The sequence below is a fragment of the Podarcis pityusensis genome, assembly GCF_964106645.2.
Source record: "Podarcis pityusensis genome assembly, chromosome: 7".
NCBI classification, from domain to species: Eukaryota; Metazoa; Chordata; class Lepidosauria; order Squamata; family Lacertidae; genus Podarcis; species Podarcis pityusensis.
In genome coordinates, this window is record NC_138031.1 from 42,789,477 (window position 1) to 42,817,179 (window position 27,703).

The 27,703-nt window shown below is 41.2% G+C and overlaps 1 protein-coding gene across 2 annotated transcripts; it reads left to right on the forward strand.

Annotated features, from left to right (window-relative positions):
- Positions 1 to 9,007: 9,007 nt before the first annotated feature.
- B4GALT6 (beta-1,4-galactosyltransferase 6) lies at positions 9,008 to 26,750 on the forward strand. Of its 2 annotated transcripts, XM_081014463.1 has the most exons (9): positions 9,010 to 10,038; positions 14,872 to 14,988; positions 16,600 to 16,713; positions 18,126 to 18,250; positions 18,559 to 18,675; positions 20,034 to 20,221; positions 21,744 to 21,866; positions 22,865 to 22,966; positions 23,961 to 26,750. In XM_081014463.1, the coding sequence occupies exons 1-9, from the start codon at positions 9,924 to 9,926 to the stop codon at positions 24,106 to 24,108; spliced, it is 1,149 nt and encodes a 382-aa protein (XP_080870589.1). In that variant the 5' UTR covers positions 9,010 to 9,923; the 3' UTR covers positions 24,109 to 26,750. The 2 variants fall into 2 exon arrangements, with proteins under 2 accessions (XP_080870590.1, XP_080870589.1); XM_081014464.1 differs by lacking the exon at positions 21,744 to 21,866 and having other exon boundaries at positions 9,008 to 10,038.
- The last annotated feature ends 953 nt before the right edge of the window (positions 26,751 to 27,703 follow it).

The window sequence follows — 27,703 nt, forward strand, 5'->3', positions numbered from 1 at the left end:
TGCTAAATTAAAGAGAGGTTCTTCAGTGGAGTTGTGTTGATTTATATCACAATTGTATGTTGCATTTTCCACATTTTTTTGGCCCAACGAAAGGGAAAAACTCAAAAGGAATGTTGCAAAGAGACACATCCTGGTACAAATGATTGCATCAACTGAAAAGGGATACATACACACATAGCCCTGTTTGGTATTCATACCAATAAACAATCTGGTGTGGCATAGGGGAGACTAAACCCAGCTCTTCTGCCTGAATTAGCTCAGTGTTAGCACATATTCTCTAACAGAAGAAGAAGAGTTTGGATTTGATATCCCACTTTATCACTACCCGAAGGAGTCTCAAAGCAGCTAACATTCTCCTTTCCCTTCCTCTCTCACAACAAACACTCTGTGAGCTGAGTGGGGCTGAGAGACTTCAGAGAAGTGTGACTAGCCCAAGGTCACCCAGCAGCTGCATGTGGAGGAGCAGAGACGCGAACCCGGTTCACCAGATTATGAATCTACCGCTCTTAACCACTACACCACACTACACCACATGTGGACAACCGTAATAACAGAATAAGGGGAGGAACTATAAACACGGCACCTATCTCCATTGGCCGGTTTTTCTTCCACCTAGGAATATGCCCACAGAAGTGTCTTTTGTGAGCATATACTTCCTAACTTGATCAGGCACCAGGGTCCAGAAGGGCAAAGAGAAAACTTTATGCAGAAATAAGCAAAAAAACCCACACAACCCGCCCCCCCAACCCAAAACCTTTCTGATCTACAGATAGGCTATGTATACACTATACCTTTAAAGTGCATTTAAGATATTTCCCCACCCCCTTTAAGAATTCTGGGCACTCTAGTTCACCTGTCACATAGTTACAATTCCCAGCAACAAACTACATTGCCCAAAATTCTTTGAGGCATAGGAGCCAACTCCCAGGAGCCAAGGGAGCTCTGCTCTCCCAATAAAATATTTGAGGGAGTTGAGCCCCCCAAAGTTGATGGACATTGCCATTGAAATGGTGTGCATGCACTGTGTCATGTGATCCATTATGTATGGTGAGGGTTACCTGGGCCCCCCAGTGTTTTGTTCAAGTTGGCACCCCTGCTTTGAGGTAAAGAATGTGCTTCAAATGTGCTTTGTGTTGCGTACACAGCAATAAACAGCAGATCAGGCGGCAATGCTGTTTTTCATGGGGGAACATGTGAACCTTCACAGTCTGAAGGGCCATTGCTGAGGCATGGGTTACCAGCTCAATAGCTGGATCTGATCTGATCTATAGATTATTTATTTATTTATTTAGGACATGGTTATACGTATATTCCTAATTTACAATACTTACAAGCAACAGCCACTCAGTCACACAGCAGACTAACAAACACAGGGACTAAACCTAGCAACAAGCCTACATGCTAACTCTGTCCTCATATGTACCCAGACAACTCTGCTACAGGATCTAGTAATATCTGATACAACACTGTTTATTCACTTTCAGATGGAATACATGCTATCACCTGCTAGCCTGCATTAAACAGAATAAAAAGATACAAGTCAAAAGAGTAAGACACAAATCTCACAATGTAAATGGTAATATCAAGAAAGCATGGTGAGATGATTTCAGCATCCCAGTACACACCAAAACTGACCTGAAAGCTGCCATTTTTTTAACAAAGGATTTTCAGAGGGAGATTCTAGTATGGAATGACTGGATTTAAACGTATTAAGTACTTTGGCAAAATATTAACAATATTTATTTAAGATTATTATTATTATATATATATCCAGCCTTCCATCCAAGGAGCTCAAAGTGGTGTACAGTACATGCTTCTCCCCATTTTCTCTTCACAATAGCCCTGTGAAGTAGGTTATTCTTGCCTAATGCCATCATGTGGTGGTAGTGGGATTTATTTGGCAAACAGTGGATCCTGGGCTGGCTCAGCCACACCCACTCCCTAAGTCCAGAAACCCCTGACTTCATATCAACTTAGCTTTGTAGCCAATTGAAACAAACAGCCCATAATTTATATAAATTCCACTATTCATGCAACAAGGAGGGGTGAGAAATCATGGCATAATTCAGCGCCTTGTAGAGATGGAAAGAGTATCCTTAAATCTGACAAGATTATTTTATTGTTTCTTCAGTGTTCTTCTGTGCCACTTCACATAAGATTAATTTCCTGCAGTGAAGACACTTCTATGTAGGAAACTGCAGGACTCATAGGTGAAGACTGATCACAGGTGACAAATCCATGTGCATCTATTTCACTATGCACACTGTGCTATTTGTGTGGTAAAATATCTGTCAGATATTTAATGCAGGGTGAAGCAGACCCTAGCCTTCTAGTGCTCCGAAGAGCACAAAATGCTATTAATAGAAACTCTGCTTCTGAATTGATGTGGATAAAAGCTGAATGAATTTGCTACCAGGAAAGGCCTTGCCTCTTTCATGTTAAGGAAGGTTGTATTTTCTCTCCTCCCACTCATGAATTTAAAGGTTGCCTTCCGGTTCTTGCATTACTTTTATCCACAACATGTACTCTGCTGGAGGAACATTTCAGGCCAGCACGTGGAGCCACCTGTCACTCGTGTCGGACGGTGGCTGCTGAATGAACGTCACAGCCTATGAAGTCAAGGCACATGCTCAACCTACATTTCTCCTAATGGATAATTAATGAGTGTTCTTGGTAGAAAAAAGGTTATTTATACCCTGCCTCTCACTTGCATGTCAGTGAAATCTCACGTGTAGGCAATTATGGGATACTGTCATGAGCACCCAGAGATGTCTGCTCTCAGTGGAAAATAAAAGCCTTCAGGAATTTGCTTTCTTTTTTTAGCACTCCACTAGGGACTAGCTGATGATATCCAGTTGCAAAGCTCACGTGGAGTTGGGAAGTACGAAGGATGTTGCAGATGTGAAACTTTAGTTTAGAGCCGTGCTTAGAATAAATGAGTGCATCTTGTCTGACGGTTCTCTTTCCAGGTTTTCAAGGAATAGGTTGTGTACAGGGCTGATGTGGCCTCAGTGGCTAGACATGTCCTTTACCAGTTGTGCCTGGTGCGACAGCTGCAACTGTTCCTGAACTGAGTTCCTTGACCGCAGTAGTTCAGGTACTGCTGACTTCAATGCCATTGCCATTATCAGAGAACAAGGGAGGTGTTCATGGTGAGTCCTGCACCTCTTTAAAAAGAAAAAAGGGGGAAATGCACTGCGCATTACCATTCCTTTTGAATGGACTTACAGGGCCTTACAAAAAGTGAGTGCTGCCATGTTCACAGCCCAATAGATAAAAGCTCTGTTTTCTTCAATGAAAAACACAAATTTCCCCTGCTCAAAATTCCAGAACGTCTATTATCTCTTCTTAGTGCAGAGTAACCAGAGGACTTTGGGTTGCAGAACTGTCTGTGTCAGTCTCTATCTCCCTCCTGTCCTGTCACATCATTTCTTAAGAGTTGCATTTCTTATAAGCAGCATGCGAAAAAGGAGGGCTGCATATTTCGAAAATGATTATCAAACTATATAGAGCTGATCTTCATTTGTACGTGCTCACAATAGTACTGCTTTGATAACTACAGAAAAGATTACTGCAAGTTTTCAAAGGTAAAACAAAACATATTGTTATTTATAAAACTTTGGAGTATGTTAAAACGGTGACATCTAGTGGTAGTATCAAATATTAGCAATGCTTCCAATCCTAGCTGCCCAGTTTCTGTGATATTTCAGTCTGTTCTTCCCTCTCCTTCTAATTAGAAAAGGTAGATCGATCAGATCGACATCTTAAGCACTCTTCAAGTGTACCCCTCTTCAAGTCTTCCAAATGGGGTTAAACACATGATAGGTTGGCAATGGGAATCAGCGAGTTAATTCTTGTCTAGTGTGAGGAGCCTATCTTCAGTGGGGAAACTTTTCTATCTGTGGGGGCTCCACACACATTTTTTTGTTGGTTATAGTCATGCTTAGGCATTCGCCTGCACACATAGGGTGTTGAAATAGAAATGAGAGCAAAGGCACTCATGCAAATCCTATCCCCAACATCCTTGGGCATACAAAGCGCTTGTCAGACCTTTGTGTATTTATCACTAAGATCTGAAAAGGGTTTTAAAGTGTGTTCTGTTGAATCTCCCAGAAATTGAAACCCTGATAGCGCATGGGAAGAGTAAAAAAAAAGTATGACAAGTGGGGTGCCATAGGGTTCTGTCCTGCACCCATTGTTGTTCAGCTGCTTTATAAAAGAAATAATTGAAGGGATATTCATCAAATTTCCAGATGACAGCAAACTGGAAGGGGTAGCTAATGCCTCAGAAGACAGAAACAGGATTCAAGGTGACATTAACAGACTGGAGAACTGAGTCAAAAGTAACCAAATGAATTTAAATATGGACAAAAACAAGGTTCTGCATTTAGGCTGGAAGAACCAGCAGCAAAAATATAAGATGGGGGGGGGGGACACCTGGCTTGCCAGTAGTATATGTGAAAACCTTCTGGTTTTCCATTGCATCCTCTCCAGTCAGTGAGCTTTGCATACTCATGAGGAGATTTCACCCCTCCCATACCCAAGAATCTCCTGATGATCTCCTGATGGTCTCTGCTGACTCTCCAGAGAGAAGGAGGCGTGTCCTGCCTATCTACTTATTCTGCCCAGCAACATATCTGTGTGTGTGAGAGAGAGTCAGTCAGTCAGTGTATCGGAGAGAGTGAGAGTGTTGGAGATCCTAGAGATTAGGTTGCTGCTAAGAGCAGCTGCAGACTCTCAGTGTAGCATTGATTTATGCTTAGAATATTCAGCTCTGTATGTAGTTTTGTATCATAGTTGTAGTTACAGAATAAAAGGAAGATATTCTACAGAGCTGCTCTCCGAGTGGTTTATACTCTGCAAGACTCTGCAAAACTCTGCTGCGCAACGACTGTATTACTGAGACAGTGAATCCGGTGCTCTCAGCTCTAAGCTGTAAGTCCACAGCACTGTGACCTGTTCCTGTGAGAAAGGAGGTCTCTGGCGGTGCTACCCAGCTCGCCTAGCCCAGTCGGGGTTGAGGTGCATGAGTCCAGTTGGCGCACTGGCTCTAGGGCGATGCTGACATCGGTTATGGGCCCAGTTGTTGTTCCAGTCGTCTGACCTGGCGTTGTTCCAGTCATCCCAGGCGTCCCAGTCGCCAGAGGTTTCTGTTGCTGATTGCCGGACGGTGGAACGGACGCTGCATGCTGGACTGATTTGCGGTGCCCAGAAGCAGAGCTGTTTTGGAGCAGAGTGTTCAAGCTGCTGCTGTTGCTGTTGCTGCTGCTTGATTTATGGAGGTATGTTGCTGACTGCCAAAGGAAGAAGATAGCATCCCTGTTTGCCTGTTAATTGCGCTCTGAGTGGGAGAGAGAGTGGCTGAGGGAGTCAAGGCTTTATCTGTGTTGCACGAGGGAAGTGTCTTGCTCTAAGTAATAGCAGACATGGCCTGTGCACATTCTGGCCAGATGGCTCTGTCCTTTCCTCTCCTCACGCCTGAAACCTATGCAGTTTGGCAAGTAAAGATGAAAGCGCTTTTACAGAGGGAAAAGCTATTTCACACGATAGAAGATGACCCTCCCGATAAGGATGATGATGACTGGGCTGAATGGCATGCTGCAGATATGAAAGCCCGAGGGACCATTGTTTTGAGTGTTTCAGACCACTTGCTGGTGAATTTAGAGGGTCAAGAGACTGCACAAGCTGTTTGGCATAAGTTGAGAGATATGCATCTGAGGCAGAATGCTGGTTCCAGTGTGATTTTCTTTAAGAAGCTGTGCAGGCTGCAGTTGGAGAAAGGTGGTGATTTGCCTAGCCATCTATCTCAATTAAAGCGTCTCAGACAAGACCTTGTTCAGCGAGACCTGGCTATTTCAGAGGCTGTATTTGCAATGCTGATGATCAATAGCCTAGATGAGTCTTATGATGGAGTGGCTGCCCAGATTTCCACAATGCCTTCTGACCGGCTAACAGAAGATTATGTGTCTAGCGTGCTCCTGAATGAATGGGATCGCAGACAGGCTGTTAGAGAAAGCCGGGACTGTGCTGTTAAAAATGTGCTTGAAAATGTGCCTGAGTCTTCAGCAGGGGAAAGTGAAAGTGAAACTGCTGCTGTTAAAGCTTTGAAACTGAAGCGGTGCTTTTCGTGTGGAGCACAAGGCCATTTGAGTTTCCAGTGTAAGAAGTCTTCAAAGAAGAAGGGAGACTTCAGAGGCAGAGGGGGAGGAGGAAGAAATCCCCAAGCACCTGCTACTTCAAAGGCCTTGATCTCTCGCTGTTCCAGTCAACGTGGGCGGAGTTTCTTCGTGGTCGACTCTGGCTGTTCAAACCACGTGGCCAAAGATAAGAATCTCTTTGTTCAGCTTGAGAAGCAAGAGAAAGAAATTCATCAAGCAGATGGGACAGTTCTCACGAGTGTGGCTCAGGGAACTGTGTTCTTAAAGAGCCTGAATGCAACTATTAAGAATGTCCTGTATGCGCCTGATATTCAGGACAATTTGTTGAGTGTTTCCCAGCTTGATCGTCAAGGGTTTAAGGTGGTGTTTGCTAAATCTCGCTGTGAAATTCTTAGAGATGGCAAGCTCATTTTGTATGCAAAATGTGTAAATGGATTGTACCAATTGCCTTTTGTTTTAGGTACAGGCACTGCAGAAGCAACTGAGAAAGAGTGTTGCAATTTATCTGTAGATAAGAATGAGAAGTTGCATGACCAATGTATTCATTATTACCATCGCGTTTATGGTCATTTGAATTTCCAGGCTGTGGCAAAAATGCCTGATATGGTTCAGGGTATGAAGTTGAAAGAATGTCCCTACCACATGAAATGTGTTTCTTGTGCTGAGAGTAAGGCAAGGCAAGCTCCCAAAGGTACAGAGTCTGGGAGAGAGGCCAAGAAACCATATGAAGTCATTCATGCAGACTTAGTGGGGCCTCTAGCGCTCTCTAGAGGCAATTCAAGGTTTTTCATGGTTCTGATAGACTCCTATTCGAAATATGTTTGGGTCTATATGCTGCAGAAAAAGTCTGAAGCCTTTACCAAGTTTCGCCAGTTTTGTAAATGGCTCAGAAATGTACATAATGAGAATGTACGTTTTCTTTTCACAGACAGGGGTGGAGAGTTTTGTTCAGAAGAGTTTGAGAGTTTTCTTTCTGAACAGGGCATTGAGCATAGGACGGCCACGCCCAGATCACCCTGGCAGAATGGTTTATGTGAGAGAGTAAACCAGACCCTGCAGCAAGGAATCAGAACGCTGGTACATGATTCGGGGCTACCCAATCCTTTTTGGGCCGAAGCTCTTTCATTTTTCTGTCATGTGTATAACAGGAGATACCAGTCTAGTGTAAATTGCACCCCATATGAGATGCTTCACGGAAGAAAGCCATGTGTAAAGCATTTTAAAATTTTTGGTTCGGAGGTTTGGGTGCACACCTCGCGGGGTGACAAACTGAGCAAGCGTGGAGAACATGGTATTTTCCTAGGATATGAGAAAGGGTCTTATCGTGTTCTGATCACAGACACGAAAACCATAAGGTTGACCAGGAGTATTGATGACAATCTACAATGGGACAAAGTTGGCGTTTTTCAGTATCATCCCATTTGTGATGATGGTGCAAAAGGGCAAAGAAAGTTAAGAGGGAGGCAAGTGTTGTTGGTGGTGATAATCCTGATGCCAATGTAGTTCCAGATGATGGCACAGATTATCAGAGCCCAAAAGCCTCAGGTGAGTCTGACGCTGACTCAGACTTAGCAGCTTCATATACTTTAGCTCCCCATTCTCCCAAAGAGGAGGAAGCACCAGAACTAGAGGATCAGAGAGTTTTGCGCAGATCTGAAAGAACAACCAAGGGTGTACCACCGAAAAGGTTTTCTGAAGAGTTTGCAAAGACTGCGGTCACGAGAAACTCTGGTGGGGTTTTTAAACCAGGCATGAAGTGTGCTGAGAGTAATAGCACAGAACGCTGCATTTATTTCCTTACCTGATATTTGAAGGGGAAAGCGTGTATTTGAGTTCTGAAAAATGGTTTGTTCAAATCTGCCTAATTAGAGATGTCAATTTGCATTTGAGAGGGAGAAATGTGTGTGAAGATTTTTCCAGAAGCTGCTTATTCATTTGTATTGTCACAATGTGTATTTTATGTAAATTGCAATTATGTTAAAGATTCTTGAAATGGTCGGATGAAATGGGGGAGGATGAGGAGATTTCACCCCTCCCATACCCAAGAATCTCCTGATGATCTCCTGATGGTCTCTGCTGACTCTCCAGAGAGAAGGAGGCGTGTCCTGCCTATCTACTTATTCTGCCCAGCAACATATCTGTGTGTGTGAGAGAGAGTCAGTCAGTCAGTGTATCGGAGAGAGTGAGAGTGTTGGAGATCCTAGAGATTAGGTTGCTGCTAAGAGCAGCTGCAGACTCTCAGTGTAGCATTGATTTATGCTTAGAATATTCAGCTCTGTATGTAGTTTTGTATCATAGTTGTAGTTACAGAATAAAAGGAAGATATTCTACAGAGCTGCTCTCCGAGTGGTTTATACTCTGCAAGACTCTGCAAAACTCTGCTGCGCAACGACTGTATTACTGAGACAGTGAATCCGGTGCTCTCAGCTCTAAGCTGTGAGTCCACAGCACTGTGACCTGTTCCTGTGAGAAAGGAGGTCTCTGGCGGTGCTACCCAGCTCGCCTAGCCCAGTCGGGGTTGAGGTGCATGAGTCCAGTTGGCGCACTGGCTCTAGGGCGATGCTGACAACTCATGCATACTGAGTATGCTTAGTCCTCATTGTGACGTTTGGGTCCCCACCCCTTCTAAGGTTTTCTTTTCCCTATTCTTTTTTTAAGTAGTTTTTAGTGCCTCTGCAAAATCTTGTGCCGGGTTCGCATCTGGTTCGCCAATGTGAGAACGGGATGCTGGACTAAGAAGGGCTGTCCCTTCGTCCCGGGTTCCGCATTGGCTCAGGGAGCGGGCCGGCGCGCGCTTCCTTCCTCGCGCCTGCCCGCCTTTCCAACCCACGCGAGCGTGAGCGGCGCGCGCTCCCCCCCCCCCCAATCATCCCCCGCCGCCACCCGCGCGACACGGAGTTCTGCAGTTCCCCTTCGTCACACCGTGGAGCCCGCGCGCGCGCCAGCCTGGGCACCCCGCACTTTCCCTCCACCGCCGCAGTCCGAGAGAGACCTGCTGGTGGGAGGAGGCAGGTCTCGGGAAAAGAGCAAGAGCAGCAAGCCGGGCGGAGAGAAAGCGGCTAGGGATGCCCGGACGGCAACCGCTCCCAGCCTGCGGCAGGATGGCGAGGCGGGCAGCGTCGGCCAAGGAACCAGCAGCGGGGGCTTCCGGTGGGCTGAGAGGACCCGGAGCCAAACGGCAGCAGCTTCCCCTCAGGAGGCGTTGCTGAAACACCTCTCCTTCCCGCCTCACAGGGGGAGCGCCAAGTTCGGACTGCAGGGAGGTGGGGGCGGCCTAGAGGGACCACAGCGACACCCCCTCCCACACTTTCCTCAGCGTCTTTCACCTGCGTCATGAAGCATCGCCCTCCTCCCTTCACGGCTGCGGGCGCTCGCCCTTTTCCTTGACGCCTCCCTTTGGGGTGGCGCGCGCTGCCCCCTTCCCGCCTTCTGCTCCGTTCTGTGCCCCCCCCCCCGCCGCGCCGGACCTTCTCTCCCTCCCCAGGTTGGCCCATCCTGTGTGGGATAACCTCGCCCTATTGACCATGCCTGGGAGTCCGTCCCCGCTGGTGGGGCTTCCTGCTCTCCCGAGGCCTCGCTCTTGGCTTCGTGGTCTGTCTTAGCAGCTGGTTTGGCTTGGCATCCAGTCCGTGGGCAGCCTGCTTTTTATTTATTTTTATTTTGGTGGGGGTGGGGTTTGCACCTTCAAGCCTGGGAAGCGCAGCCGCCACTTGCAGCCGGGGGGAGGGAGGGGGGTGGCCTGCCTCTCTGCCCCGGAATAGGAGGATGTCTCTCTTCACGAAGGCGCTGCGAGTCTCCAACCGCTCGATTTTCGTCTTCCTCTTCTTCTTTTCCTTCTCCTCCTCTTGCCTGTATTTCATTTATGTGGCTCCCGGAATAGGTAAGAAGGGATCCCCGGCTTGCGTTTTTTCAAGGTCGGTGGGTGGGATTAAAGGGCATGTTGTTCCAAAACGGCTCCAAGGATTCACCAGGGACTTGGTTCATTCATACGTGTGCACCTGCGTGTTTTTTCTTTCCTCCTCACATGCGATTCTCCATTGAAAAACATTATGTTTGAGATTGTACTAGGAGTCGATGATCAAAAAGTCTATGTTGTTTGATCTTGTGGTGGCTGATCTCACACTTGCAAGTCATTATCACCTGATGCTGCAGGTGTTGAGTGAGAAATGCACAAGTGTGAACTCATAAATTGACATGCTACACTAATGCAGTTTCATTGTGTTGGGTGAATGGCAAAGCATACGGTGGTCAAACATTCCTGTGTTTACACAGTCAATAAATGCATTTTGGAAGTACATATGTTTTCAAAGGGATGGATTGTTCTTGTCCTTGTGTTGTGAGAGATGCACACTTGTCTGTTATAACATGCTATTACAGGAGTAGGGCTTCTAACAAAAGAAAATACCAGTTTTACCTGCATTCCGTTTGGTAATTCTAGTTGGTGATGAAATCAGATCCACTCTTGTGCTCATTATGACACTTGAATATGTAAGACTTGTGAGTTATGGGAGTGTGTTGGACAGTGCTTGTGACATAGTTTCTAATGCGAACAGCCCATGCAATTATGCTGAGAGAGCTTTGGACAATTTTACATTTTATTTCTATAAAGCCTGAGTTCTCAGCCTTTCCACACAAATACTCTATAGCAGTCATTTAAAAACAATTCCTCCTGCGAAAAATATTGTGGCCACATCTACTACATTAATCCACTTGTAGATGATTTGAAAACTTCACTTGGTCCAAATTACAACAGCAAGATTACTGGGTGGGGTTCCATTTAGATCTCTCATAACTCCTGTTTTAAAACAGCTGCGCTGGTTGCCATTTCACTTCTTGAGAGCCAGTGTGGTGTAGTGGTTAATAGTGGTAGTCTCGTAATCTGGGGAACTGGGTTCGCGTCTCCGCTCCTCCACATGCAGCTGCTGGGTGACCTTGGGCTAGTCACACTTCTTTGAAGTCTCTCAGCCCCACTCACCTCACAGAGTGCTTGTTGTGGGGGAGGAAGGGAAAGGAGAATGTTAGCCGCTTTGAGACTCCTTAAAGGGAGTGAAAGGCGGGATATCAAATCCAAACTCCTCCTCCTCTTCTGGACTCATTTCAAGGTACAGTCATACCTTGGTTGCCGAATGCCTTGGAACTCGTATGTTTCGGCTCTTGAACGAAGTGAGTGTTCCGGTTTTGGGAAGCTGAACATTTGGCGTGGCTTCTGCAGCTTCTGATTGGCTGCAGGACGCTCATGCAGCCAATCGGAATCCGCGCCTTGGTTTTTGAACGGTTCCGGGAGCCATCTGGGCCAGCTCTGCCCTAAATGACTTGGGCACCAAATACCTGAAAGACCACCTCCTTCCCTACAGACCCCCTTCAGGTGTTAAGATCAACAGAGGGGCCATATTGCTTCTGGATGTAGTCCCCCAAGAGAGGACATTCTATGTAGCAGCGCCTAAGTTGTGGAACTGTCCACAGAGGTGCATCCAGCATCTTCATTGTACAGCTTTTGGTGAGTGCTGAAGGCATACCTGTTTAACCTGGCTTTTGACATATTAGATGAGGGTCTTTTTAAAGAGGTGGTGCGCCACTCTCTCCTTAAAGGCAATTGCTTTCTCTCCCTTCTCCAATGAAGTATTTGTCACTCCATAGATCCACCCTATCAACCCCCTAGGGCAGTATTGGCCAAACTTGGGTCTGCAGCTGTTTTGGGACTACAGTTGCCATCATTCCTGACCACTGGTCCTGTTAGCTAGGGATGATGGGAGTTGTTGTTCAGAAACAGCTGGAGACCCAAGTTTGGCCAACACTGCCCTAAGGCTAGCTCTAAGAAGCTAAGATGGGCCACCTTCTCACAGTACAATAATCTAAACTGATCCAGTATAGATGGAACTGACAGTGCTCTAGATTCCTCCATTGGACTGGCTCCAACTCTGAAATTCAGGTTTTAACTCTAGTCACCAATCCTCCTGTGTACCTGAAATACCAAGGTGATCTACATGCCCCACAGTAATGGCAAGGGCATTCAGGAGTGATTGTTTTGGTGGTTCTACTTCTCATCATTCTACAGTAAGACAAGAGCCTTGAAAGGGGCACCAGCCATGTCAGCCAGAAAATCCCCCAGGGCACTCAGGAATCCATCTGGTTCCATTGGTCTCTGAGGGTGAACTAACCCTTGCGGAGTGGAGTTACTACATTTAGCTCAACCAGAGAATGATTCACCCATGACAACAGACTAACAGCAAGCCCCCAACCTGCTCTGTGGCAAGACTAGGTTGAGAGTATGCCCACCCACATTTGTTGGACCACTGATGCAGTGAGACAGCTCCATGGTTGTCACAGAGGCCATGTGGTCCTTAGCTGGCCCATTTGTGGCAGCCTTAGCCTGAATATTAAGTTTCCCAACACCACCATAAAAGGGTTCTCCAGCACCACGTGTCAGACAAGCTCTGTGAGTTTAGTTAGGAAGGTTGAAGAGCAGTGGGGCGGATGGCACACCAAAAAAATCCCTTATCTCTGGCCCAACACCACAAATTAGACTACACACCTGCAGCAGAGGATAACTAACATCAGGAGAACATCCACTAGTTGACACTTAAAAAAGGGGGGGGGGATGGACATAAACTACCTTCAAACAGAAGTGATTACTTCATATGCTTCTTGGTACAGTTAAGTAGGAAATCTGGAAATAGATTTGGATATGAACTTGTCTCAAAAAGGGAGACTATAAAATTGAGAAGATCCTGTATGATTTAGGATGTATCAGTATTCATGATAGTGCATAGTGTTCAGTAGGAAAATGAATCTTTTCTGGTGTAAGTCCTAATATTTACTTGCACTGAACTTTCATATTGTGGAATGGCTACCTATTTTTACAATCAAGTTCACATTTCTTTATACAGCACCCTTTAATTACTAATTGAACAAAATTGATTTCACGTTGGTTTCAAAGGGAATATGTTTCCTTAGAGGATGGTGCAATAACAAGTTTAATTGATTTAAGTAACAATAATCTAGTTGTGAAAGCCTCATGACTTTATGATACCTCCTTACCTTTTCTTTGGTTGTGATGTGTGATTTGGTTACCATATTGAAGTGTTTTACTGTGGTAACTAAGGAAGAAATTCATTGTAGTGCTATGGCAAAAGTTCTATCAGCACAAGCGTTTCAGTTTGCCAGATGGAATGATCCTCTGTCTCCTCCCACTGTGTGCTGTTCTGGGGGTTCTCCTGACCCCCTCAAACTAATTTGAGGTGTGTGTACAGGGAGCTCACAGGGGAAAGGGGGGAAAGCCCTGTCACACTAATGGAAATCCTTGTGTAGGCTTCCATTCACGTGACTCGTGAGTTGAATCCAGACCTAAATTTGTTTACATTCGGGATAATAATTCTGTATTACAGGATATCTAAAATGACATGGACCAAACTTACACATGTCCAACTAGTTTATGTGATAGTTTGCATTCTTGATACTGTACTAGCATTGACATTTCAGCTAGCTGAAAACACAGTTTGAGTTCTTCTTACAATTTATGTTACAGCAAAGGCTGCTTTGGGTAAATAATATTTTTATGTACAGTCGGGTCTGATTCATATCCAGCTTTTGCATGGTTGTCCTGTGGCATGCCAGTAGCCACATAAATCAAGCAACAATGTGTTTTTTCCACTTGGGTAGAGAAAATGGCATAAGAAGAAATCATGACAGCGGGTTGGCAAACTTATTATGCAGGTTTCCCATAAGCATCTGGTTGACCACTGTGAGAGCAGGATGCCAGACAAGATGGACCCATTGGCCTGATCCAGCAGGCTCTTTTCGTATTCTCATGCTTCCTCATTATAATGTAACTGTTGTATCATGATACAGGGGCATGCAGAAGCACATCTGATGGTATGGCTCTCTTCTCTGCTTGCATATACGGTATTTTTCGCTCTATAAGATGCACTAGACCATAAGACGCACCTAGTTTTTGGAGGAGGAAAACAAGAAAAAAAATATTCTGAATCCCAGAAGCCAGAACAGCAAGAGGGATTGTTGCGCAGTGCTCCCTCTCACTGTTCTGGCTTCTGGGATAGCTGTGCAGCCTCTTCAGGGCAGCGGGATGAAGGCTCCCCGCTGCCCTGAAGAGGCTGCGCGCGGCTAAGCCAGAAGCTAGAACAGCGAGATGGAGCGCTGCACAGCGATCCCTCTCACTGTTCTGGCTTCTGAGATAGCTGCGCAGCCTGCATTCGCTCCATAAGACGCACACACATTTCCCCTTACTTTTTAGTAGGGAAAAAGTGCGTCTTATAGAGCAAAAAATACGGCATATTATTTGACAGAACGTGCCAGCATTGTCAATGCTGACTGCATCCATCACTTGTTAAAACAGAGAGATGCCAGATGTCAGGCTTATAAGTAATTCCTCCTTCTTCATTCTTCCCTTTGCATAAAGTAAGTTCAAAAAATATATTACCATGTTCTCATATTTAATTGATTTTTTTCAGAGTTAGTAAAGAAAAGGACAGGTACTCTACACTGAATATTGAACTTTGTACATTTCACTTCCAACTGTTATTGAGGTCCCACAGCTTCCCCCTTTTTTTTTCAGTGCCTTAATTCATATTTGGCAATGCCTATATATATTATTATATTATATTTGTCAATCATGTAATTGTGCAATAATGAGTAACATTTATAGTTTCAGTTTCAAATTGAAGCCAATTTTGAATGATTTTTCATCTCTCAACAGCAAATACGTATCTATTTATGGTTCAAGCACGAGGTATAATGCTGAAAGAAAATGTGAAAACAATAGGGCATATGATCAGGCTGTACACTAATAAAAATGCTACTTTAAATGGCACAGGTAAGAATGTTATGCTTTTCATTTTTTAATCTTATAACATTTTCATAACCATCTGTTGAGTGAACCGTAGATTACAATGCATTTGTTTATTGTAAAAATTTCTAAAATGCCCTTGAAATAGATCCTAGGATAGCATACAATAAGATTGGAATAAGAATAGAATAAGAGCAGCAAGAATAGAACCCAATAAATGCAAAACATAAAAGAATACAAACTAAACAACAATAGCTGAAAACAAACAAAGACAAACTAAAGACAAATGTAACCCTTTTAAAATGTCCAGACAATCAGAAAAACCTTAATCTGGCACCAAAAACATTGTAATGTCAGAATCAGATGATTAATAGAAAGGAAATTGTTGATGGGAGCTAGACATTTTGATTCCAGCACACTAATTTGACTGCAGGTTTGTTTCTGGGCTGAATTCAAGGAACTGGTGTTAACCTGAAAGTGGTTTGGGGTCTGGGAAATCTAAGGACTGCCTTGTTCTGTATGTTTCTCCCAGCATTCACCAATCATCATCTGAGGCTCTGCTCCAGATCTCTTGAAGTTGTGAAGCACAGCTGATGGCAAACTGGGCTAGGGTATTCCACTTTGTGGAATCCACTTTGTTAATCAGGCCATATCACCATATGGTTTCAGGCAGTTGTTGAAACATGATTGTTCAAAAAGGACGTGGCTGATTATTATTTTTTGTTCTGCCTGGCTGTTCTGAAATTATTATTGTGCTGTGGGCTTTTGGGGTGGGGATTGTTTTTCACTTGGGGATTGTTTTATATCTTAGAATCTTAGAGCCATAGAATTGTAGCTTTGGGAGGAACCTCGAGGTTCATCCAACCCCCTACAATGCAGGAATCATAGCTAAAGAATACCTGACAAATGGCTTCTCAACCTCTGTTTAAAAAACCCCAATGAAGGAGAATCTATCACCTTCAGAGGTAACTTTTCCCACTGTTGAACAGCTCTTACCATTGGAATGTTCTTCCTAACATTTAGTTGGGATCTCCTTTCTTGTAATTTGAATCCATTGGTTTGGAACACCAGAAAATATGCTTGCTCCATCTTCCATGGGACAGCCCTTCAGATATTTGAACATGGCTATCATATTACCTCTCAGGCTTCTATTTTCTAGGCTAACCGTACTCAACTCTCTCAACCATTTTTCATAAGGCTTAACCATTTTGGTTGCTATCCTTTGTACACATTCCAGCTTGTTGATATTCTTTTTAAACTGTGGTGCCCAGAACTGGACAAAGTATTCCAGGTGGAATACTGCTATAGTCAGTAATAATATTTTATTAATTCTAATTCTGTGTTCTACAGTATTAGCTACCCCTCCCAATTTGGTGTCGTTGATGTCAAAATGCCTTCATCCAAGTCATTTATAAATATATTGAACAACATCATGCTCAGGACATAACCCTTTATCACTCCATTGGCGTTCTTGAAATACTGTTTTTCTATTGTATCTTTCTGAGTTCCTCAGAAAGTATATGAGAGAGATGTTTTAAAATTAAATAATATGCAGATGGCAATGCTACCTTATAAACATAGAAACAATTGTGTTTTTTCTTTCTCTTTTAAATTGAAATTGTATTTCTTTCTATGAAGATTACCCTGAAGGCAACAATTCAAGTGATAACCTTGCACAAACTGTGATGTACCTTCCAGAAAATTTCACTTATTCTCCTAGCCAACCTTGTCCGGAAAAGTTGCCCTACATGAGTAAGTTCACATTGACATATGATCTATTTTGCTACAGATTGCTTTGAAATAGTCTCTTTCAATAAAGTGTAGTGAAATTATTTCCTAGATGAGTATGGATATAATTTATATTAAAACTATTTCTTAGATGAATATGGTTATAATTTATATAACTAGAATCCTCAAAGTAGAAGAAAAACAGGTTAGATTTATTTATTTTTAATAAACAGAAAACTGTTTAGTAGAAAAATAAGTTTTGGAAGTTCATACCACAGTTCAGAGCTGGCTATAAGAATGCATTTTTTGAAAGCAGTGCATTCAGGTGCAGTGTTCTTTTCAGTTAGAGGATTCTGTCATCTTGCAGGAGAGAACTTTTACCCATTGCTGCAATTAACCACAATTTATTTTATTTATTAATAAAAACATTTACCGTATTTTTCGCTCTGTAAGACGCACCAGACGATAAGACGCACCTAGTTTTTGGAGGAGGAAAGCAAGAAAAAAATATATTCTGAATCCCAGAAGCCAGAACAGTAAGAGGGATCTGGCTTCTGGGTTAGCCTCTTGCTGTTCTGGCTTCTGGGATAGCCGCCGAAGCCTCTCCCGGGCAGCTGCCCTCTGTTCCTTCCCCCACCTCCCGCAAAAACCAGGCAAGAGCCGTGCGCTCTTTAAAGGGAGTGCGGCTCTTGTGGGCTTTTCTACAAGGTGGGAGAAGCCCTGTCAGCATGCCTGTCAGCATTCGCTCCATAAGACGCACACACATTTCCCCTTACTTTTTAGGAGGGAAAAAGTGTGTCTTATAGAGCAAAAAATACAGTATAAACCACTATTCATGAAAAATATCAGAGTGGTTTACAAAAGTTATACGTAAGGAAGGCCATACAGTGAAAACCATATGATTTATTTATTTTTAATCAGAAATCAGCTAATTATTATGGAAATTGCCTGATGGAATAGAAAAGTTTTCAGCCCACTTTTCAAGATTGAAACATTCTGAAATAGAATGATCCTGTTGAATCTCTATTGGAAGAGTGTTCCACAAGACTGGGCCAATGACACTAATAGCTTGAACTCAAATGGGGACTGCAAAGGAAGATCCCTGCTTAAGGGGGTTGCAGTTGGTGGCAATAAGCTTTTGGAAGCTCTGAGGTGGATCCAATTCTAGCAGGGCTTGCATTTGGTGCCAAACATTAGAAATGTCAAAGAAAAATAAGGAGTGCTCTTAAAGGCTCCCAATTGTTCCGTTTGTAGCTGCATTTTTACCTGCCCCGCACTTAATTTGGCCAGTATTTCAGAGGTTCCCCATGCCTGACCTATGGAGTTTATATATTTTAGTTTTATCACAGTAGTGTTTTATTTTAAGTGATAATTATGAATAACTTCAGGTTTGTTTTTTAAATTCACATTAATACTTCATTCTTTTCACAACCCAGGAGGCTTTATTGATGTCAATATGAGTGAAATTGGTTTGGATGAAATTCAGAAGATATTTTCAAAAGATTTAGACATTGAACCAGGTGGTCATTGGAGGCCCAAGGACTGTAAACCACGGTGGAAGGTGAGGTGAAGGTGAAGATGATATTTTCTTAATGTCTAAAAATACTTCTTAAATGTTTCAGTCTATGTGCAGCATGATCTAATAAAGCTAGGTGATTTTTTCAAAGTCTTGGCATGGTTTTTCTTTTGCAATACTGGAACACATCTTCAAAATGATATAAAATATATATGTTATGTATATGTGTAATTTGTGTTTTTCAGACCAGAAGCTGACATTGAAATGTAGTTTAAAAGTAATACTGTATGTATGATAGATGCAGGGTAACAAATACACACATACTCATACACACATACTCATTGTATTTGAAGGTTGCAATACTCATTCCTTTTCGGAATCGCCATGAACATCTTCCAATATTTTTCCGACACCTGATACCAGTGTTACAAAACCAAAGGCTGGAATTTGCTTTTTATGTTGTTGAACAGGTGAGTGGCTTTATATTTGTTTTAGAATGAATTCAAATATATTATTGTAAATAATGCATTGTATCTATGTTAATCATGGTTTCCAAGGTGGAATCTACACACATATAAAAAACGCTATGAAAATGCTTTTTTTAAAATAAATGTTTTAAAATAAATGTCACCATCTAGTGTCAGATTTGTATATTGCACTTTACAACACATTTAAAACGTTTTATTTGCAGCTGTGTAGCTGAGTCCCAGGTGGCGCTGTGGTCTAAACCACTGAGCCTAGGGCTTGCCGATCGGAAGGTCGGTGGTTCGAATCTCTGCGATGGGGTGAGCTCCCATTGCTCGGTCCCAGCTCCTGCCAAACTAGCAGTTTGAAAGCACGTCAAAGTGCAAGTAGATAAATAGGTACCACTCCAGTGGGAAGGTAAACGGTGTTTCAGTGCGCTGCTCTGGTTTCGCCAGAAGTGGCTTAGTCATGCTGGCCACATGACCCAGAAAAACTATCTGTGAACAAACGCCAGCTCCCTCGGCCAGTAAAGCGAGATGAGCGCCGCAACCCCAGAGTCGTTCAAGACTGGACTTAACTGTCAGGGGTCCTTTACCTTTACCTTTTAGCTGAATCCCAAGAAATATTACTCTTGCAAGGTTTGGGCAAAATTCCTTAAAATGTTTCCTTTAATCAGGTGAATTAAAAACTAATTATTTTGCTTCAAAAGATTGCATCTTAGTTTATATAATTTTAACTGTGGCATTGCATATCTGGTTTTGTGGGTTGTTCCAAATCAGCTGTGATCACTCAGTCAGTAGAGCATGAGTCTCTCTCAGGGTCATGGGTTCGAGAACGGCATTGGGCAAAAGATTCCTACATTGCAGTGGGGTTGGACTAGATGACCCTTGTAGTCCCTTTCAACTCTACAAATTTATGATGATATCATACTATGACTTTAACAATGTTTCTGCTACTCTGCTGTTAGAAGGAATGTAGCCAGGGGTGCCAACTTGATTAAAATATTTGGGCGGGGGCCCCAGGTAAGCCCCGCCCTGCCCAATCAATCACATGACATGTCTTACACACCATTCAAATTGCAATGCCCATCAACTTTGGGGGGCTTGGCCTTCTCAAATATTTTATTGGGGGGGGGGAATGTTTGCTATGAAGTAGCAAACATTATATATTAAGAAAACTTTTTATGTTAAAGTTTTGGATATATCTAGCTTATGTCAATAGGCAATCCTTTTATGTCAGTTCTTATTTAACACATTTACAGCACTATCCTAAACATATTGCCTAGAAGTGCCACAGAATTCAAAGGGGCTTACTCCTGGGTGAGGATTACAGTCTTAACGTCTTGTTTTTCCCTCTTATTAAGACTGGAACACAGCCATTTAACCGAGCAATGCTCTTCAACATTGGTTTTAAAGAAGCCATAAAGGATGGTGACTGGGACTGTGTAATTTTTCATGATGTGGATCACTTACCTGAAAACGATCGAAATTATTATGGATGTGGTGAGATGCCACGACATTTCGCCGCAAAGCTGGACAAATATATGTACATGTAAGTAATGAATTCAATTAATTTGTGATTGTAGAAAATTCATTCTGAATCTCTATAGTTATAACCAATGTTTACAATTAGACAAAGCTTTGCCATTAGGAAATGGCACAACATTGGAAAATAAATATTTAAGTCAGTCATTCCCCCTGCTGTCCCACAAGTATGGGTTAAATTTAGTACTACTAGACATTCCTTGAAACAGTATAAAACAGAAAAATTAGTATTTGTGTATAACAAAAGTTAAGCAGTTCATGCAAACGATCTATGGATTAAAAGGCTCATGCATTCCGTATAACTTCCATATATGACTATGGGTTTTTAAGCTTTGGCATATAATTTGGTAATTATAAATATGGATATGGCAGTGAAAAAGTTTTGGACTGTAACTACTTTGAGGTACATCTCATATCTCAAAAGTTCAGCATTAACTTGCAAATGTGAAGGTTTTAAAACACTTTTAATTAACAAAATGCGTACAGTTTTATTACCTAGCCCTTCTACTGAGGCAGTTTCCTTTCTATGAAATTGGGCTTTCTAAGATGTTTCCTTGTTAACCTTATTGACATGTATTGCATTGGCATAGCCATGTAGTTACGTTTGTGCAAACAGGCTGAAAGTCACTCCCTATCATTCTTTGACAAACAACCCTCCCATAATAAAACTTGCTTAATAGATGAAATCACAAAAAACTATCTCTTCTCAGTGATGTATGCACTTCTGACTAAATTTCTCCCTTACCTAAAAACCTGTTCCCGTAGCTTAATCTCGCAATGGCCACGGCAGATTTAGTTTCTATATTCTAAAGCTCCTGGTCTTTGTGATTCAGCTGCCCATTTACTCCATGACTGTCTTTTATTCCTATGGCTCTCAGCCTACATTTTCCCTCACACCTTGCATATGTTTATTGCTCAGCTGCTTTATATCATACCTCCTTGCTTTTATTTTCTTGCACTTTACAGATAGTCACTGCTTTTGTCTAGAAAAAATACAGCATCAAAAGATTATGGTTGGGTTCTATAGGTGCACACCCAATATTATTTTTGCTTCCTCCCCTATGCTTTCTAAAGTAGATTCTCATGCCATATCACAACCTGCTTTTGAAAGTCTCTTTATTTTTGTTTTAAATACATTATTATGTGAATAGGGGCTGCTCCTAAAACATCATTTGGTTTCATGGAGCTAGTTGTGCCATTCTATGAATCCCAGCCCATATTTCCAAAGCTTTATTTTACACTTGTATGCCTAAATCCAACCTCCTGACTATGTGGTTAGTGTTTTCCTTGTGTGATTTCTATGAGATGGTGTCTTTGTACACAGCTGTAAGATGACCTTATAGAAATACACTTGGCTTCTGCGTTTATTGAATTGATTTAACAGAATTGTGAAGGCTTTGATTTTAAAAGGTGTATTCATTTCTTCAAAAAGGTTAATTGTTTGTCAAATGTGGAAAGTTGTAGGAAGAAATAATTATTTTTACCTAAATGCACTAAAGAAAATGAAATTTGCCTGCTGTCATTTTCAGTCTTCCATACAATGAGTTCTTTGGTGGTGTAAGTGGACTAACAATAGAACAATTCAAAAAAATCAATGGATTTCCAAATGCTTTCTGGGGATGGGGTGGAGAAGATGATGATCTCTGGAATAGGTGAGTGTTTATAGAATGTATAGGTTGATCGCCTAGATGGAAGTGACTTTCAAGTTATCTTCTGGCATTGAGATAGAAGATTTATTCAGATGTGCAGGTGCCTATTAGATACTTGTAAATTAGTATCTAACAGTCATTTAACATCATGCTAATTCCTGTCACTTTAATGGCACATCAAAGCATTTTCTATTAAGTTATTTGTTATTTAAATTTATATGATGCCCTTCATTATAAAGCAATCTGAGGATGGGGCACGACACACAACATTCTACATACAAGGCATCCTATTAGGCAGTCCAGATGGTAGTCTCTTTTAAAGAACTTCAAAGAAACATAACTAGGATAAGGATAAGTTTTAAAAGTGAAGTAAACTCAGTATATGTTTGGGAGAATTTTCTTTAGTTAATAAGTAGGCTATAAACAAAAGAAATGTCTCCTCTGCTCGTGTTTTGAAAAGTGTGACTGGATCTGCCTGATGGAACTGATGCCAGCATGTTGGAAAACTCTTCCATTCTTTTGAGTGTTCCTGCTGTCTCACTATTGTTTTTCCAGTTTGCAGTTGCAGTCAGTTGGAAGATGTGCGTTTTTAAAGACTCTTTCCAATGTTTCTCTCATGACATTTCCTCTTTAGTAGGTTGTCTAAAAACATTTATGTGATTTTCAGTATAATCTGAGAGTGAACACGTAAATCAAAGTTTATTACCCTTCCCTAACAGCTTAAAAATAAAATAAAAATAAAGACATACATGTTCTGTATAGGTCAGAGACAAGCAGACATGTGGCAGGATGAATCTTGCACATTCTGATGTTTTGCATAGCTGACCAGATAAGCTATGTTCAGTTTAAAAATGTCTGACTGTGGTGAATATCTCAAAGATACCTTGCATCCACAAGATTTACTCCCATTTGTGCAAATTGTTCGTAGGATTGCAACCACAGTCAAAATGGCTTTACAAATCTTAAGTTTTTCTTACACATGTTAACTATTTCAATTGTAGGGTTCACTATGTAGGATACAACGTATCAAGACCAGAAGGAGAGCTAGGGAAGTATAAGTCTATTCCTCATCATCACCGAGGAGAAGTTCAATTCTTAGGACGGTAAGAAAAATGGCTTAGTGTCAAAAGGCTCACAGGAGATTTTGTTTTCAGCACATTATGCTGTTAGCTGCAAAACATAACAGTTGCAACTATTCATGTATATAGTTTCTTCACATGCAAAACATGTCTCAAGTTTATCATTGTGGAATATATATCATTGTTATTCCCAATATGATAAACATATGATTTAGAACCCTGAATGATCACAGTTCTAATTCCTGTGGTGATCTTTCATGAGCAGAGGAGGACCTCCTCTTCACATGAGTGGAACTCAGACTCATGGAGGGCTGTCAGCACAACAAAGATGGCATGACAGGACCTCCCGTGCTCTTGGGTGTGTGGACAAATATCCAAGTGGGGTTTACGTCTTGAGTAACACCATGGTTGGTCTAGGATTTGAATTGGTTGGTTCTGATGTCAAAATAAGCACTAAATAGCATTAGTTTATTTTGTGTTCGCATATTCCCAGCCATAGGCCACTAGCCTATATCTGGAAGTAAGCCCCATTGAATTCAAGAGGACTTACCGTATTTTTTGCTCTATAAGACGCACCAGACCACAAGACACACCTAGCTTTTGGAGGAGGAAAACAAGAAAAAAAATATTCTGAATCTCAAACCAGAACAGCAAGAGGGATCGCTGCGCAGTGAAAGCAGCAATCCCTCTTGCTGTTCTGGCTTCTGGGATAGCTGTGCAGCCTGCATTTGCTCCATAAGACGCACACACATTTCCCCTTACTTTTTAGGAGGGAAAAAGTGAGTCTTATAGAGCAAAAAATATGGTACTTCCCAATAGAGATGTATATGGTTGCACTGTTGAAGTTGTTGCGCTGTGTATGTTTATATATCGTCAAAGTTTTTTTATTTTGAATATGTTTACATTTGATAAACAATTATCTGCTTGTTTAAAGGCTGAAAATCACTTTCAGATTGTTGCCAATTAAACATGACTTTCCATAGCTTTTAGCAATGCTCCTTACTTTTGCTCTCCACAGGTATAAACTATTAAGATATTCCCGAGAGCGTCAGTACATTGATGGGTTGAATAATCTGCTATATACACCTAATATTTTAGTCAGCAAATTGTATACAAATGTAACAGTAAACCTTATGCCAGAACTAGCTCCTGTCCAAGATTATTAATGGAACAGCAGAATAAATGGATCAAACATTTGAAAATATTGATTTAAAACCGCAAGTTAAAGACATCAAATCAGATATTTCTGAAGACTTAACAAAAGAAGTCAAATGATTGTATGTATGACTATGTGCCAGTTTGTGAAAAGAAACCTGCCTAGTGGCTGCTACTTAAAATGTTTACGTCATGAAACCAACACTATTCAAGCCTTGTTTGGGCACGCTTTTCACAACAGCAACCACTCATCTCAACTGTAATTAACAGTCGTGTTGCTTGTTTAGAAGCCAAGAAAAATCATTTTCACCCAGGAAATATGCTTTCAAGAAATCACAGTTAAAATGAAGTTTTTAATATTTTTCATGTTATGTAAAAATCTTTTAAATTAACATGCTTTTGAACATGGCAGCATTCAAGAGTTCTGTATGTGCTTGAGAATACTTGTGTTCAGTCTCTTGGATTTTGTTTATTGGCATGAGATAACATGTAAGCAGTTAATTCTAGACAAAGACTTTGATTGGTTTTCAATGAAGGACCAATTTGCTACTTATGGTTGTAAACTATTTTGAGCTCCTATATACCTACATACGTGATTTTACCACTAATTTTTCTGTGAATAATCTTTAATTTTTTATTCTATTTATTACTTAGGCAATGCCATGATTCCCTGATTACGCTTGAAATAATATTGTTTATGCATATTGCATGTACATTTTGGGAATCCATCAAGGATGTTACTGTGTGCCAATAGTGTTGGTATCAGATTTATGCCTAGTCAGTCTATTTATTAAGATATTGCTGCTTGTAGATTTCTTTTTAAAACAACTCCTTCCCTCCTCAATGGAAAGTGGAGATATATGTGCTCATTAGAAGAGATTAATGAGTGATAATAGAAGGGGAATGATGGCAGAAAGACTTAATATGAACAGAATGAAATTTTCAGAACATTTGCCATTGGTTCAAATTTCTTTACATTAAAGTCGCTGGAGCTGGAGTTACCCCAAGGGGGAATGTTTTGAAGATTTCTCACGTAATAATTGGCATTAGTGTCAAAAGCTTCTCTTTTTAAAGTTGTGTGCATTTTCTGCAACAACCTAAAACTCTTTCCTTCATGACCTCTAGAAAGAATGAGCATTCTCTGTGTTCTCTAATTTCACCAGTTTTTGTGGAATGGGTGAAGATCACCATATTATGTGCTATTATTTAGTATATTCTTATATTAGTGCAGTTAATACCACGTGAAATTACTTCTTTAGAGCCTCAGCATAATTTTTTTATTATATGCTGTGCATAGTTAAACTGTGGCACTTGCTCTCCCAGGAGGCAATGATGTCCACCAACTTAGATGGCTTTAAAAGAAGATTAAACCAATGTATGGAGGAGAGGGCTGTCAATGGCTACTAGTCATGACGGCTATGCTCAACATACACAGTTGGTGGCAGCAGTGCTTCTGATTGCCAGCTGCTAGAAACTACAAGAAGGGAGAGAGCTTTTGTGCTTGAATCCCACTTGTCCGTTTCTGAAAAACATCTGGTTGGCCTCTCTGAGAGCAGGAAACTGAACTAGACGGGCCATTGGCCTGATCCAGCAGGCTTTTCTTATGTTATGTCCTTGTTATGTTATGTTATGTAGATGTTGCAAGAGTCACCTATCATTCTGAATAGTATGCAGAATTCAACTAGGCATTTTACACAGTTAAATATGAAGAGTTCTTGCTGAAAAACCAATGATGTCAGGAAGACATGATGTAAATTGGGCATTTAAAAGAGTATTTAAACTTTATCTAGATCTCTACATTGGGTGTTCTTCTTCCCCTCACCCCCAATTTATTAGTGGACTTTTACGAAGTTAAACATGCCTCACGTTTACCAGATTTAATATGGCCACATTATTTGAATGCAAATGCTTAACTTCAAAATGTTGTCAGCTTGTTGCATAACTTTTATATAGGTATATATTTATATATATATATTATGCCTTCATTTTTAATCTATCAAAAAAAAAAATCCAAGATACATTGTACATTATTTCCTGGTTGAACACACCATTCTAGAGCAGATCTTAATATGCCATGTGCCTTTAAAGTAGCATAAGACTGGAGCTGGGAGCCATTCATATTCTTTATCCATGGCCTCTTGTAAAACCCCTAAAAAGTTGAATTTGGTCTCTGGTTTCCAGTAGTTGACAATTAAGAATTTCCAATAGTTGACAATTAAAAATGCCTATAATTGGAAATATGATTTTTAAGATTAAAAAGAGAAATTATAATTAAACAAAGTAATGATAATCATGTCACTTTGAAGTCTGCTGAGAATACAAATTATACCCCATCTTACTTGGTCCTTTAATATTTGGGGCTAAAATTAGAGGTAATTGATATATGGATAATAAAACATACTTTCCCCCTTGGATCTCTGGGTCTATTTCAGAATCATGTTAAAGAGTTGAGCTTGTATTTTTTCATGTAAACTAGGTGAATTGTTAAAAAAAATATACTTGCAGCATATCAGAGGGAAGTGTACTTAACATTATTTTACTGTTCCAGCTGTGAGATGCTCATTTAATGCACTGAAAACTAATGTTTGAAATTGTAAAGAATCATGCTATGACATTTTATTTTGCACATTAAAATGTTTGTACTTTTAAAATACATTGTCTCTTGAAATGTAGTGTGCTAAAAACTGATGTACTGTTACTTTTAGTAATATTGCGTTCGTTTTGTTTGAAATAGTTTTGATATAGCTTACAAAGTGTATTCCTTCAATTTCTTCTCTTTTAAAGCACAGGTTTTAGGAGAGCTCTGCATCATTATATTGTACAAAGTTTAAATGAAAAGAGGTTTTAATCTTTTGTTATTATTATTTTTCCTTAGAGTGGAATCCGACTAAGTCATATTCAGAGTAGATCCACTGAAACATGTGTTCTTATGTGAGTCATTTTTACCTTAAGTCTCTTGATTTCTAACTAAGTCAGTGCAAGCAACAACACTTAGTGCCTGGTTTTCGAAACATGCCCTTAATTACCTAATATACAATTCAGCTCATTGCTCATGCAATTTCTCTGTGCATGCACACCTAGCTATCTTCAGGTTCCTGAAGGTGCTTTTCAGGTTAGCTTTTCCTAAACTACTGGTAGTTTGATCACTGATTTTACATGGGAATACAGTGGTACCTTGGTTTTAGGACAGCTTAGTTTATGAACAACTTGGAAATAGAACACTGCAAACTCGGAAGAAGGTGTTTCGGTCTGTGAACTTTGCCTTGGAAGTGGAACATGTTCCGCTTCCTGTTGAGTGTGTTCTGTTTGTAAATTGAGTCCCCTGCTGCTAATCAGAGGCTTCCTGTTGAGTCTGTCGGCTGTTGAGTCCCGAGCACCCACGCAACACAGAGGTGATATTTGGAGCTTATGTTTTTGCTATTTTTTGTGTTTTTGTGGGGTTTTTTTGACTATGACTTGTTCTTTGTGCACGTTAGTGCACATAAGAAAAAATAATAATTTTAATTTTTATAATCTACAATACTGGTCTTATTTATTTTATAGTACAGTACATTGATTATTGCTTTCATTTTATGGATCAGTGGTGTCGTTAGATAGTAAAATTCA